General features: G+C 44.1%; 1 protein-coding gene across 1 annotated transcript; it reads left to right on the top strand.

Moving 5' to 3' along the window:
* The first annotated feature begins 867 nt into the window (after positions 1-867).
* LOC310994787 (protein NLRC3-like) lies at positions 868-15,215 on the top strand. The gene is made up of 10 exons (XM_083983617.1): positions 868-903; positions 2,002-2,167; positions 3,569-3,775; positions 4,781-4,887; positions 5,088-5,365; positions 5,510-7,035; positions 10,825-10,998; positions 11,676-11,849; positions 12,423-12,596; positions 15,025-15,215. The coding sequence occupies exons 2-10, from the start codon at positions 2,049-2,051 to the stop codon at positions 15,035-15,037; spliced, it is 2,772 nt and encodes a 923-aa protein (XP_083839743.1). The 5' UTR covers positions 868-903; positions 2,002-2,048; the 3' UTR covers positions 15,038-15,215.
* The last annotated feature ends 650 nt before the right edge of the window (positions 15,216-15,865 follow it).

Below are 15,865 nucleotides of genomic sequence, written 5' to 3'. Positions count from 1 at the left end.
GAAGAGGAATATAAAAGGGAAAAGGAAAAAGGAAAAGCAAACGAAAGGGAACAGGACAGGAAGGGAAACTGGGAAAAAACAGACAACTCATATTTTCCAACGTGCATTATTGGACAAACTGATGAATCCAGGTGTGTCTGACCATTGTGACTCAGACACACCTGGATTAATCAGTTTGTCCAATAATGTAAGACAGGAAACAAAGGAGCAGCATTAAGTTCAGGAAGTAGTGCAGCTGTGCATGGAGCCCATTAGAGGGCAGAGCAGGACAAGACATGAAAGACACACAATGTCTGAATTCAAATCCTTCATGAGCAGTGCTTTGTCTCCGCTGCCGTCTTGGAGTTCAAAGTTTCAGTGCATATCAATCTGAGAGCAGCGGTGTAAACAAGAGGCATGTTAACACAAACCAAGAGAGAAAGACAAAGAGGTAAAGAGAGAGACTGGTGGAAAAATGTCCTATCAAGATTGTTCAGGCAAGATTTGAGCTCACAAGCTTGGAGTTGGCAAATGAACGGCTTCACCACTGAGCTACAAAGAGCCAAGGATGAGCTGAGTTTTACACTGTCATGAATACTGTCAGCATTCACACTAATAAAGATCTGAAGAACATTCACACTAATAAAACAGCATAGAGATTTGAATAACAAAATGTACATTCACACTAGCAAATGGACAAACTGATTAATCCAGATGTCAGACACACCTGGATTAATCAGTTAGTTTGTCCAATAATGTAAGACAGGAAACAAAGGAGCAGCATTAAGTTCAGGAAGTAGTGCAGCTGTGCATAGAGCCCATTCTACCTGTTGAACAACACACGTGATTTCCTTTCCTTTGGAAGAGGGAGGAGCCAGATGTTCTGACGGCATTTTAGACCAGAGAGAGCAGAAGTGACTGAGGGTGAGTGTTAACAAAATATTCAACTTCTCATTATTTGTAGTAATAGTAGTAGTATTATTATTGTTGATGAGTCAGAGTGTGTGAATGAGTTTGTCCCTGTGGAGTCAGACATCGTCTGACTCCACAGTCAGTTCCTTTTTTTTTGGGCTAGGTTTTTTTTTTTTTTTTTTTTTTCCTGTTTTACATAATTGGACAAACTGATTAATCCAGATGTGTCTGACCATTGTTGTGACTACTGAGGTCAGAGTCAGACACACCTGGATTAATCAGTTTGTCCAATAATGTAAGACAGGAAATAAAGGAACTTGTTTAAAGCTACAGTTGGTAAGTTGACGACAGTGAAAGTAAAGTCTGTGACTCGGTTGGAAATTTCAGGACAGACAGGTCTCTTTATGAACCTCTGCCAAGCGCCTCCCACACACACACACACACACACACACACACACACACACACACACACACACACACACACACACACACACACACACACACACACACACACACATGCAGGCGCACACACACAAAGTAGTTCAAGTTCAAGTTCACTTTTATTTGTACAGCACAATTTAAAAAGACCTGTAACAGTGATCCAAAGTGCTTCACAGAGCAGAGACAAAAACAAAAATAATGCATGTGCAAGAAACAAGAAAAACATGTACATCATCACACATACACACACAAATGCATGTAGTACATATACAAACATATGCGCATACACACACATACGCTAGCCGAGATAACCGTTAACCGTTATTTCCTTTACATACAAGGACCACAATTTCACACAATACAACAGTCACAGCTTAATATAAATTATTTCATACAGGCCTACTGCAATAATACACAAAAATTGTAAACATAAAACCTCTAATAAATAATTTTAAATTCTAACCGTTAAAGACGAGGGTAGCCATACTGATACCTGAGTGTCCGACCTGTAATTTCTGAGTTCCACACCGTTCAATTCATTTTTGACAACTCGGAGCTCGTTTTTTTTTTCCAACTTCCGAGTTGTCTTGAACGCAACATTGAACTTGTCCTTAGTGAACAGACTTCTTTCTTGATGATTTGTGTGTGTGTGTGTGTGTTCCTTCACAGTCAGTGTTGGTGGTTTCCTAACTGAAGTCCTGAAGAGGAGTGTTAATATGGAGGAAGAGGGGAACGAAGCAGCGTCTCCAGGATCCATCTGTCCCCCTGTGAAGGGTGACCGGTCCAAAGATCCTCCTCTAGACTTCAGTCCTGGACCTGGACCCTCAGAGTCACAGTAAGAGACCTGCTACAAACCTGGGAACCTTTATTTAGTTAGTTAGTTAGTTAGTTAGTTAGTAGACTTTATTATCCCCCTGGATGGCAATTTGTCATGCTGCCAGCAAAACACACAAAATAGGATACAAACAAAAACAAAACCAGCACACATTCAATCATCCAGTCCAACATTAACTCTTTCGCGACCACACTAATTCTTCAGCACATCCGCTCAGGACCACGTTTTTGGCTATTTGTTTACCTTTTATCTCACGTCGAACCGAACTCTGTACGTCACCTAGAAACAAACGGTCTTCACTTGGTTGAAGAGTGACTTTACAACGTGCTCCTCGAAAAAACAGCGAGTTTTTCTGCCGTTTCGTTCGTGAGTACGAAGGAGGAGAAGAGAGCTGGGTTTCTCCAAAAACGGAGCTCCCGCTCTAGTTTCAGAGAAAAACGCACTTTTGTGTCAAGTGGCAATCTGCTCATTTTACCGCTACTCTGCAGTGTGGCATGTCTCCCAAATCATTTCTACGGCTAAATAAATATATTTGTAGGTAAATCTGGGGGGTGTGACAGCCTGGAGAGCAGCGGTGCAGCGGTGTGGGTCTCTGGCCGCAGCGCAGCAGCTCCGTGACACTGCTGTGTGACTGGCCGGCGATGAGTGCTCTGGGGCGGGGGCGGCCGGTCACAGCGCCCGCTGCTCAGCGCCCGCTCTGCTGCACCGTGAAAACAGCCGTGATAACGGGCTTTCAGATACGAGTCTCCAAACCAGAAACGTTTGTAAACAACACCGGAAAAACTCGCCAGATTTGTCGTCGGTCGCTTTTGTCAAAAGAGGGTTTGGAAAGTCGCCAGATTCAGCGAGAAAGTCGCAACACTGTAGCCGACAGCCGCACAGCGCTGCACGCTGTCCCCAGAGCAGCGTTCAAGGAGAACGATTACTCAAACAAAACCAAGATCACACAGTTTATAAAAAACATTATGTTTTGGTTTTAGTTTAAAACAGTTTTAAATATCAGAGGAACCATATTCACACACAGGGTACCTCAGAGTGTCTATTATCGTAATCTGTAAAAAAACGGTTTTGACGAGTTTGCTCGTCAGTGGTCGTGAACGTTCGGCAGGCTGTGACGAGTTTACTCGTCAATGGTCGCGAAAGAGTTAAAGCTGCAGACAACAGTTCCTCGGGGAGACAGGCTCACAGTAACTTATTACTGAGGCCAATTGTGATTGGCACAAAGGAACTTTTGAATCTGTTTGTTCTGAGCCGAGGTACTGACGACCAGACAGCAGGGGTCTATATAGGGAGACCAGCGGGTGGGTGGGGTCAGACAGGATCATTTTTGCCTTCTTGGTCGCCCTGGTAGGCTACTGTACAAAATGTGATATGAATAAAATCATGTTTGTGTTGTTGCAGAGGTCAGAACCACCGACTGAGAGCAGAGTCTCCAGGATCCATCTGTCCGTCCATGCAGAGTGACCGGTCCAAAGGAGATATGCCAACCTTCAGTCCTGAACCTGGACCCTCAGAGTCTTCAGGATCCATCTGTCCGTCTATGAAGAGTGACCAGTCCAATGATCATCCTCCAGACTTCAGTCCTGAACCTGGACCCTCAGAGTCACAGTAAGAGACGGTTTCTACTGTAAACTGATCTGAAGATGATTCAGTCATTAGACTCGTGTGAAGGAAGCAGAGAGAAACCAGGAACCAGATCCATCAGACTCTGTGTACGATCCCCACGTCTGAGCCTTTAAACTGAAGTCACAGTAGACATTAAAGCAGCTGGTGCAGACAGACTTTTATTTTGAAAAACCAGAAAAAACAAACAGCTGAAAAAACACAATGATGAATTTAAAGAGAGGAGTAATCAACGTTTCCTGTCTGAGTGTCTGAGCTTCTCCACAACATGTAGTGAAGCTCAGGTGGAGCTGCTGAAGCTTCTGTTGTCAGCTTCAGTCTCCTCACACTGGACCAGAGCTCCAACACAGGTTCATTAGAGCCACAGCAGCGTCTGGATGAAGACCTCATTAGGACTCTCTCTCTTCTTTCCCTCTGCTCCTCTGGGTGGGGTTGCACCAGTTGTTTACTAATCCTATTTGCAGCAGACCAGTTTATGCAATCCTGTATCTAGTAGATGTGTAAGTGGTTACTAGTCGCATGAAGTGATGACAACAACTCGGCTACCCAATCAATGTGTGGAGCAGAATGTACACAGGAACAGCTGGGCGCTTTTACTTTGACTCTGCTTAATAGCTGGAGCTAACGTTAGCGTGTCCATGATCTGTTTTATCTGGTCGCACCTAAACTGGTATCGACAGTAAATATCAAAGTCATCATATAGTTCATCTAAAGGGTGGATTCGTCTCTCAAAACCCGTTTCCTAACGGCAGGTCCTCTGTCTTGTAAAGGAAACCTCTCTAAACGAGCCGTTATCAGCAAGTTGCTGTTTTCTTCAGTTGGTTTTGATCCTGTGTCGGTAAACTAGGTAACTAGGTAACAGTTATCCAACCTTGAGGGTAGGTGTAAATATTTAGTAAGTAAAGTTAGTACTTCAGGTGGTTAACCAATCAGAGCCGAGATGTTGACCTGTGACTGAGACATGTTGTTGATACAGAAATGTCTTGACAGAGAGAAGAGGAGCGGTGTCTCTGTGGACGAGCAGCTGTCCTGCAGTGGACAAAGACCCAGAACCAGAGGTGAGCTGCAGACAGCCAATCAGAGCAGCTGTGGACAAAGTGAGACTGAACATCTGTCCGCTGATGTGGTCATTTGTTGTTTTCTCCAGAGTCATTGTTCCATCACACAGCACTGACATTTAAGATGATGATTCAAACCTTCTCTTTGTTGTCTGTAGTTTTTCTGTAGCTGATGAAAATAATCTGATCAGATTGTCAGACTCTCTGTCTTCAGTCTGACTCTGTCTCTTGTCTCTCAGCAGATGGTGGTCTGCAGGAGGTTTTAGATCAACATAAGATCAGTCTGAGGAGCAGATGTGAACGAGTGACTGAAGGAACTGAGGGAACAGGAAGTGGAACAGGAAGTGGAACCCTCCTCAACAGGATCTACACTGAGCTCTACATCACAGAGGGACAGAGTGAAGAGGTTAATACCCAACATGAGGTGAGACAGCTGGAGACAACGTCCAAGAAGAAGACCCTCCATGACACTCCAATCAAGTGCAACGACATCTTTAAAGACTTACCTGTCCAACAGAGAGAGGACGTCTCTATGGTCTCACCTGTCCAACAGAGCGACAAAGTCTCTTCCAACGTTTTTGACAAAATGAAACGTAAGGTCTCTAAATATTTGCATCTCCAACAGAAAGACAAAGTCTCTACAGTCTCACCTGTCCAACAGAGACCCATCAGAGTGGTTCTGACCAACGGCGTCGCTGGTGTTGGAAAAACCTTCTCAGTGCAGAAGTTCACTCTGGACTGGGCCGAGGGCTTGGAGAACCAAGATGTCAGTCTGCTGGTTCTGCTTTCGTTCAGGGAGCTGAACCTGATCAGAGATCAGCGGTTGAGTCTTCTCAGGCTGCTCCATGTTTTCCATCCAACATTACAGAAGGTCACAGCAGAGCAGCTGGCTGTCTGTAAACTTCTCTTCATCTTTGACGGCCTGGATGAAAGCCGACTGTCACTGGACTTCAACAACAGGGAGGTTGTGTCTGATGTCACACAGACGTCATCAGTCAACGTGCTGCTGACAAACCTCATCCAGGGGAATCTGCTTCCCTCGGCTCTGGTCTGGATCACCTCCAGACCTGCAGCAGCCAATCAGATCCCTCCTACATGTGTTGACAGGGTAACAGAGGTCCGAGGCTTCACTGATGCCCAGATGGAGGAGTACTTCAGGAGGAGGTCCAGTGATGAAGATCTGTCCAGAAGAATCATCTCACACATCAAGATGTCCAGGACCCTCCACATCATGTGTCAAGTCCCAGTCTTCTGCTGGATCAGTGCTACAGTTCTGGAGCACATGATGACCACAGACCAGAGAGGAGAGCTGCCCAAGACCACGACGGACCTGTTCTCACACTTCCTGCTGGTCCAGACAAAGAGGAAGAAGAACAAGTACGGTGAAGAACATGAGACGAGTCCACAGGAGCTGACGGAGGCCGACAGGGAAGTTCTTCTGAAGCTGGGGAGGCTGGCGTTTGAACAGCTGGAGGAAGGAAACATCATGTTCTACCAAGAAGACCTGGAGCAGTGTGGTCTGGATGTCACAGAGGCCTTGGTGAACTCAGGACTCTGTACTGAGATCTTCAAAAGAGAGAGTGTGATCTTCCAGAAAACAGTCTACTGCTTTGTTCATCTGAGTGTTCAGGAGTTTCTGGCTGCAGTCTACATGCTCCACTGTTTCACCAACAGGAAGACACAGGTCCTGGAGAAGTTCCTGGGAGAACAACATGTTGTTTTAACCCTGGATGTCTTCCTGAAGAGCGCCATGCAGAAATCCCTCAGCAGTAGAAACGGTCACCTGGACCTGTTTGTTCGCTTCCTTCATGGCCTCTCTCTGGAGTCCAACCAGAGGCTGTTAGGAGGTCTGCTGGGTCAGACAGACAACAGTCCAGAAACCATCCAGAGAACCATCAACAACCTGAAGGAGATGAAGAGTGATAAAGTCTCTCCTGACAGAAGCATCAACATCTTCCACTGTCTGACGGAGATGAAGGACCAGTCAGTTCATCAGGAGATCCAACAGTTCCTGGAGTCAGAGAACAGATCAGAGGAGGAACTCTCTGAGATCCAGTGTTCAGCTCTGGCCTACATGCTGCAGATGTCAGAGCAGGTTCTGGACGAGTTGGACCTGAAGAAGTACAACACATCAGCTCAGGGACGACGGAGACTGATCCCAGCTGTGAGGAACTGCAGGAAGGCTGAGTGAGTCCAGACATGATCAATATAATTATTGATCAGTGGTTCAGTCAAGTTCAGATAAACCCAGTTTTCATTGATTTTCATTCTTCTTAGTTTGACTTTAAACAACGACAGGTCAGTTGTGTTTTTTCTGGAGCTGTTGTCAAAGCTGTGAGCTCCAACATGGAGATTCTTCAGTTGGTTGTGTTGTTGCTGCTCAGTGAATTAAAACACGTCTTTAGTGTTTTTGTTGAGTTTATTTTGACTTTTTGGTTTGATTCCAACCTGATGAAACAAATGAAAGCAGCTCCACTGATCTTCCTCCTCAGTGTTTCCAGCTGTTGGTAGGACTGTGTAGTATTAAAGCTGTAGTGTCTCCAGAGGGAGCTGTGTGCAGTCTGATCAATGTCCTCAGGTGATGTCACCTGAGTCAGTGTGGGCGGAGTCTGAAGATGAGGTGAAGTTGGGGGGGGGTCGTTTACAACCCCCATCCTCACTGTAAATGACTCCTATAGGTCAAAGCTACGTTGTGTACGTAGTGTGAGTAAAGTGGCTCGGTCACTGCAGACAGCTCTGAACTTGTTACCAAGGCAACAAGATTTAAGGTTAAACTCCGCTGTTGGGAGGGGCATCACCTGACAGACTGAGCCCCTCCCTCTTGTGTTGAGGAGACAGGAACGGTCAGATTGAACTCTGCCTATAACAGAGGTTCAACTGGCCTGGAGCTGGTGTTTCTCATCTCCAGTGAATCCAGTAGCATGTGAGCAGCAAACATCACCTCCATCAGTCTGTTGTTGTCATTTATTCTCATTCTGCTGCTCCTCTCACACACTGCACACACAGGTGTGTGACTGACTCACTATGGTTGATATCAGGCTTGGGGAGTAACGGACTACATGTAACGGCGTTATGTAATCAGGATACAAAAAAGGGTAACTGTAGTCCGTTACAAGTACAGAAAAAAAAAACCCGTAATCAGATTACCGGTACATTTGATAAAAACGGAGATTACTTGGCTGATTACTTCACATTTTAAAAATCAACCACAGGCTATAGAGCGGTCGTAGAAGCCACTCGCCGTCTCGTTGTATTTCAGAGGAGAGGCACAGAGCTGCTCTGCCTCTTCTGCCCGTACGGTGTGTATGTGGCTGAGGGCTGAGGCTACGCTGCCTCATTCTACTAGTGTGAGCGGCACGTAAGTCCACGTTGCTTTCGTGAATTGTAAACATAGACGGCCCCTTGGTTTTAGCGTCCAGGAGTTTAGCGGCTAATTCAACAGCAGTGATGGATAACTGTACCGGAGAGGCTCAACATGAGCTTAATTTGAGGAATAAACGGCAGCTTTTACCTGACGGGAGACCAACGCCTGAGCTACGGTAGCTAACAGCTAACAGTTAGAAGGTTACAGACTTTCTCTCTCTCTCCCTCTCTTTCTTACACACACACACACACGTGCGCGTGCGCACACACACACACACACACACACACACAGCCCGGGTTGTCTGTCATATTTGTTGTAAACCTTGTAATAATAGCTTGTTGAGTACAGTTAACATTATTGTTGCTTTGGTTTGAGTGTGGATTAATTGTTAACGGTTTGTTGTGTAGCTAATGTGAGCAGTGGTCCAATATCAGATCCTGTTATTGATGAGTTGGGTTTTAATAACAGCTGATCTGTCCAGTAAATTAGTGTGGATTGTGATGAGAAGGTGTTGCAATACAGTGGCGCCGCCAGGATTCAATTTCAATGTACGCACAGAAACGGCAAATAGGCTACAACAAAAAAAAATTTCGGGGGGGGGGGGGGATCGCTGTGCTTATCATGCCACGTAGCAATGGGACTTGTCGCTCATTAATATACTGCACAACTGAAAATATTGTTGCGAGTCGACCCCGCAGTAATGTTGTTGTTATGATGTTTAAGTTGTGTGATTCCTGACTGACTGTGAATGTGTACGGGCAGGTAGCGTATGGTTGGATGAGAAACTGAGGGGCCGGGGTGAGTGTGAGTGAGGAGGAGCAGAGGAAGAAGTGAGAGCTGTCAGATAAGTTTGTGTTATGTTGTTGTAGTTACGTCGGCTCGGACGCTACAATATCAATAACAACGTGTGCTTAACATCGACGTCGGACGCGAAATAGCTGCGGAGCGGAGCAGTTTCCTTTCGGTGCCGTTAACAGATTGTGCCAGATGCGCCAGAGCGCGTGCCTCTGTGCCAGGCTCGCGCTCTGCAGCGGTTTGTGTTTATTCATCTTAACAGAGCGCGTGAGAGATTAACACACACATTCACACAGGCTACACATGATACACATACCCACAGACACACAGCTGATGGGCCGAGGCTCCCCCAGTGGGTGCTCAACCTGGAATCGGCGCCTATGAGTCCATAATCGCGGTGCAGACGAGTGAGTTTGGAGCTAGAGAGGAGAGACCTTCATTATCGCTGCTCTGCTGCGTGTTTGTGATCGTGGGTTTGGATCTCTTTTTTTTTCTTCAAATGCCTGGAAAAGGCTCAACTGTCTTTTTGACATTTCTATACTGGACCGGGCGTAATCATCACTAGCGGTAGTGTAATAGGCGCCAGAAATCAAAAAGAGACAGATGACATGACGTAAACGACAATCACTGGCTTTTACGTTAGGCTTCAGTGATTGGTTTAACAATCAATGAACTCAGCACGTTTAGCCTGTTACAAACAACAAGCGTCTTTATCACACCCCCTCAAAATAAACTAAATTGCTTCTTTTTTTTTCACCTATGAAAAAAATTGTACGCACAGTGCGTACAGGATTCCGGCTGGCGGCGCCACTGTTGCAATACACACTTTAAGACTTATCTGTGCAAAGTGTAAACCATTGTTTACCTCAAACCTGTTTGTTGTGACCCCCCCAAACTCGTGGTTTGTGCCGGCGGCTGTCACTAATGTTGATAAAGTGATGATTTACAATCGAGAGTTTATCCATTGTGTTTTATTTTGAAATTTAGCGAATGCTCGGTGCGTTTCATTTCCTGTTTCCTCTGCGTGGATTGATGCGTGATGGCTGCGTGACTGAATTTGCATGTTTGGTATTAAAGTAATCCAAAAGTAACTAAATGTAATCCGTTACATTACTTGAATCTTGTGGTACTTAGAGTAAGTTACTAATTACATTTTCTAACAGGTAACTTGTAATTGTACTGGAATACCATTTTTGTATTGTATTGTAACACCAACCTGCCTAGAGGACTCCAGATGGAAATTAGCCCACGGGCTACAATCTGGCACATTTGCACGTACTACGGTACATGTTTTATTAATGTGCATTGTCCTGACTTCTAAATAAATAAATTGCAAATTACAAAAATACAATTTTAAAGTAACCCTCCCAACCCTGGTTGTTATATACTTTATTTTTCTATTGTATTTTCAATGGGCCCATGTACAATATTACACACAGGCTAAATGTTGCCATGTGATGCGTTGTAGCAGAGTTAGCTTCAAGCTAATGTCCCTCTGCAGTTACCACCTTGTTGCAGTGACAAAGATCATGAATGTTATTGTAGCTCAGGACTGAAATCTAGTGATATGATTGGATGTTGTTGTTGAATAGAATTAAAGAAGAGGAAGCCTCAGAGCTCCTTCAGGAGGAAATATACTCTATTTAAAAAGGGCCCAGCCAATCAGGTGCAGGACCGAGCCATGAGGATCATCCCAGTGACAGAAGATGAGCTGAACCATCCCATCATCATGTCCCACCATCACATGCACCAACTGTAGTTTCACTAATTACATCAGATTTTGATTTGAACAGATTTGATGTTTTTTCTAATCACAGACTACGTCACTGTGGACTCTCAGAGACTCACTGTGAAGTCGTGGCCTCAGCTCTGAAGTCCGACCCCTCCCACCTGAGACACCTGGATCTGAGCTGGAACGACCTGCAGGATTCAGGAGTGGAGGTTCTGTGTGCTGGACTGGAGAGTCCAAACTGCAGACTGGAGACTCTGAGGTCAGTTTGTCTGTTGTAGAGTTTTGTCTGTATTCAGGTCAAATGTTTGAAGTTTCACTTGTTCATTGGTTGAGGATTTCAACAAAGAGCTGGAGAAGAGAAAGGACTCAGTGTGTATTACTACCAGAAGAAGGTGAGACCAGTCAGTGTTTGTGATGGAGACAAGTTCTCTGGTTTTTATCGTCTAGATTTTGATCTTCAAATCAGAAACTTGATGAGGATCAAACTCCCAGATGTTCTGCTGCTGATTTGAACATGACAGAAGCTTCAACAAATATTTCACCAAGCTGAAGTCTCATCAGTGATGATGATGAACGGCAGCAGATTGGAGATTTCTGGAAACATCAAAGGTTTCTAAGGTTCCAGTTGATTTCCAGCTGGTTATTAAAAACAGAACCTATTGTTTCCATTTTCACTGTTGATCATTTTATTCTTGGTGTCTGTTCAAACAGATTTACAGGCTTCAATGTTCCACAAAGAGCTGATTGTCCTTCCACTGTAGATGTGACATGTGTGTGAAAGGCTCTGATAGGGCTCAGGCTCTTTGAGGCCCAATAACAGAAGAATACAAGAACAGAAGGACAAAGTCCCTCTACTCATTTAGACACTGATCATTGATCAGGACACATCTGATCCATTATCACTGATCTGATCTACATCTGTTATTCTTTATTCAGATTGAGGGGCTGCAGGTTGTCAGAGATCAGCTGTTCTTCTCTGGGCTCAGCTCTGAAGTCCAACCCCTCCCACCTGAGAGAACTGGACCTGAGCTCCAACAAGCTGCAGGATTCAGGAGTGAAGGTTCTGAGTGGTTTTCTGGAGAGTCCAGACTGTAGACTGGAGACTCTGGGGTCAGTTCACTGACTGTTACTGTTGTAGATCTTAGATCTTTGATCCACAACTGAACCTGATTGATCTTCACTCAGAACTTGAATCATTGACTTTGATGTGATGAATGAAGGACGTTTGAAATAGTTGTTGTCTCATGTTTCCACTTGTTCTTCTCTCACACTGACAATGACTCTTCACTTTCGGATCATTTCACTCAGTCTGATCAATAATGTCTGTTCACTTGACTTCATTTTGTTCACAGAGATGATTTGAAGTGTCTGACTAAATAAAGACTGACTGGTCTGAAGCCATCACATAAGATGTGTGTGTGTGTGTGTGTGGGGGGGGGGGGGGGGACAGGTGTGTGTTCAGTTGAACAGTTGAGTTTCCTGAGACCAGGACCAAGAAAGACCTTTAGACTTTGATCCAGTTCAGTCCTGAATCCAAGTATTGGAGTCACTGTTTAGTCAGTGATCAGTCTGATCAGATATTGATTCTATATTGACAGACTGTCCTGAGATCAGCAGCAATGATCAATCAGTTTTGACATGAAGAGGTGAATGAATGTTGTTCTTCTTTTATTCTTTATTCAGATTGGAGTGCTGCAGGTTGTCAGCGATCAGCTGTTCTTCTCTGGCCTCAGCTCTGAAGTCCAACCCCTCCCACCTGAGAGAACTGGACCTGAGCTACAACAACCTGAAGGATTCAGACCTAAAGGATCTGCATGATCTCCAGAAGAGTCCAGACTGTAGACTGGAGACTCGGAGGTCAGTCAAGTCTGTAGCTGTTTCCCTCCAGATCAATCAACTCATGAAGGAAAAGTGTTTCTGGGCAGTTTAACTGGTTTCTGGAGGTTGTTGTTTTCATCATGTAACTCAGATCCACAACAAGACATTTAGACATATAGACATAGACATATAGACAGGATGCCATAGCTGAAGGTCTAAATGTTCCAGCATCAGGTAAAGGTGTTAGGATGAAACCAGGAAGTAGGAGCCAGACGTCCTGTTGCATCTATCACTCATATCAGATTGACTAAATCCATGTTGTTGATGAAGACACAGCAATACAGTGTGAAAAGGTGTGAAGGTGGTTCCACCCCCCTCTCTACACAATGTTACAGGAAACGGCTTAACTCTCACTACAGGCCAATGTCCACTCACTCAACTACTGACTAACAACAACTGACACATCTGGGGCCTCATTTATCATTGTGGATACACCTTTTTTTTTACACCCTTTTTTCCCCGTTTTGTGCGTACGCACTTTTTTCCGCTAAATTTGGGATCTATCAAACCAAAACCTGACGGGGAAAAGTGCGGACATTTACACTCATTTTGACCCTGGCGTACCGTGATTTACACCTTTTTTGAGGAACAGGAGGAATTGGCGACACCGTTGCTGAGTCAGAGAACTGCAGTGTGAGAGGGAGAGAGGAGCGGAGTACATTTAGAAGAGCACAGTAGGATTTTTTGAAGTAACTGTGGTAGTGGTGGACCGTTGATGCTGGCAATCCAACCCGCTCTATAATAACACTAGGCTCTATGTTAATTGATAAACAGAGCGGATTGATGATTTTGCTTTTTTGCTTTTACACACTATAGTAGGGGTGTAACGGTATATGTATTCGTCCCGTGCCGTCACGGTTCGGTGCACACAGTCACACGACGAATACGTCTGGGTGATTATTTAAAAAAAAAAAAAAAAAAAAAAAAGTGGAGTCCTCACTCCAACCCAGGTGGCGGTAATGAGCCTCGAAGCTGCCACAACCGTCATAACAGACGAAAAAGAGAAGTGATGAGAGTGTGAAGTTAGAGGAGCTGCCTGCCTCTTCACTGTGTGGCTTCTCAATGAAACACAACGGCGGCGGCAGCGGCTCGCGACCATTAGACTGTAAAAGCACTGTAAAGACTGTAAAGCAGCTCGCGACTGGACCACCGGACAAAGTCCGTCGGCGATGTTTCACGGATGCGCGGTGCGTCGCTAGAAACGCATCAAACACGTAGCGCATGTTCAACCCGATATGTCAATCACTGGTGCAAGTAAAAAGACTAGTTGTGTGCAACAACTTATTCTGCTGCTTTTAAGCCTCTTGACATAAACACAGACGGGTGAGGAGAAAAGGAGACCGCACACTATCAGACATGGAGGGCTGACGCCCGAAACGTGTGAGTGACATTAAACTGTCACGGGAGCTTTTAACTAGTGTGCGGTCTCCTTTCTTCCTTACCTGTGTCTTTCTTGGTGGTCCAGCACCTAAACCTCTGTTTTATGAACACAGACAGGACCAGAAACATCACCAAAGCAACTGGCATCTAGTCTAATCTTATTTTTTTAATAATAATATATTTTTTAATAATAATAATTTAATAATTCGAATAATAGTTGACAGTTGTCAAGTGCAAGTTTTTTTTCCCTCTAGAATTAATAAATGGCATTATAACACTCCTAATGCACTTGTTTTATTTTATATTATATATATATATGTTTTTACTTTTAAAATACAAGACAGATTTTAGTTTTACATTCAATTAGTGTCTGTTGTACCGAAACCGTACCGAACCGTGACCCCCAAACCGAGGTACGTACCGAACCGTGACTTTTGTGTACCGTTACACCCCTACACTATAGTGTGATGTCTGATAAGGATCAAACCATACAAGTTTAAAAACACACCGGCAGCAGCGCACACTGATCTGCAGCCTAGACTGTTATTATTCTGTCACCTGAGTTAACGAGGTGCACGTGTGTTTGGAGCTGACGAGAGGAGAGAATAAAGAGTGAGACAACGCGGCCCTGAGGAGGAACTGTGAAGGACTCAGCTGTAATGGAAAATTACCTAAACCGAGTCCAGTAGAGCTGTAACTGTGTAGTGGAAAGGCAAAGTAATGGTAACTATCGTGGAAATCCTACATCTTTTTAACATCTAGGTAAAAGAAAAAAAAAGATTTTCTGGGATAAAGGGGCAGATTACATAAGATTATTCTTCTTTCTGCTCCCGTTTGTTGAGATTTTGGAGGTTTTTGTTTTTATTGTAGCTTATTAAAATGCAAGATCATGCGCCAAAATTTAGTAGCAGTTTTACACCCTTTTTGATAAATGAGGCCCCTGGTCTGAACAGGACTGAAGTGGCTGCTGCATCACTGACTCAACAGTCTGTCATTCATCACCTCTCCTCTGTCTGTGTGTCTGTAGGTGGAAGGATTGACTCTGAGACCACAGCTTCTTCACCAGTTCCTGTCAGATGAACCAGAGGAAGTGGAGGAGACTCCAGCGCTGCAGTCTGAACTGATCTGAGAACAGCTCCACTGTCACACACAGAGTCCAGTCCAGCATCGTCCCTGTGTGTCCTCTGGACCTGACAGAGCATCATCAGTGTCTCTGGACTTAAAGGGCATTTCCACTCATAATCAATGTTTACCTCAGATATCAGGTCACCTATGATCAGTTCATTTCCTACCATCCATACTCCAACTGCAGCATCTGGACGTTTAGATTAGTTTTTGTTCAAGAATCTATCGCGGCTTCAGCATTGTTCTCTAACCTCTACCTTTTTAAAACATCACGTTTCATGTTTCACGAGTTTCATTATTCAAGTTTTATTTTTTTAAATTTATTTCTCAAGCACTATGTAAGAGTAATAAACGATGATATAAAACAACTGCAGATTAATTTTCTGTCAATAAATCTATGAATTATTTGTTGACTATAATAAATATCAATTCTTTCTTGTATAAAATAAAAAGGTTGAGACACTGCACAACAGAAGAAATGTCACATTTACCTTTTTTATTTAAAAAATCTTTGACATTTCAGTGTTTCTGTTTTCCATTTTCTAACAAAAGAGGGTGGTGAGATGACACTCCAGATTGTCAACCATTTTTCTGAACCTCAACAACACATGTGGTCAGATCACAAACATCTTCTCCATTCAAACAGATGGGTTCAACACTTCAAAATAAAGAAAAAAAAGACCAGAAAAAGGCATTTGTTAGCAGATGTGATAGTGATTGTATACAAGACTGATGGGAGGGGA

Source organism: Trachurus trachurus (assembly GCF_905171665.1).
Source record: "Trachurus trachurus genome assembly, chromosome: 12".
NCBI classification, from domain to species: Eukaryota; Metazoa; Chordata; class Actinopteri; order Carangiformes; family Carangidae; genus Trachurus; species Trachurus trachurus.
The sequence above is the reverse complement of the archived record's forward strand: the minus strand, read 5'-3'. Positions and strand labels throughout refer to the sequence as shown.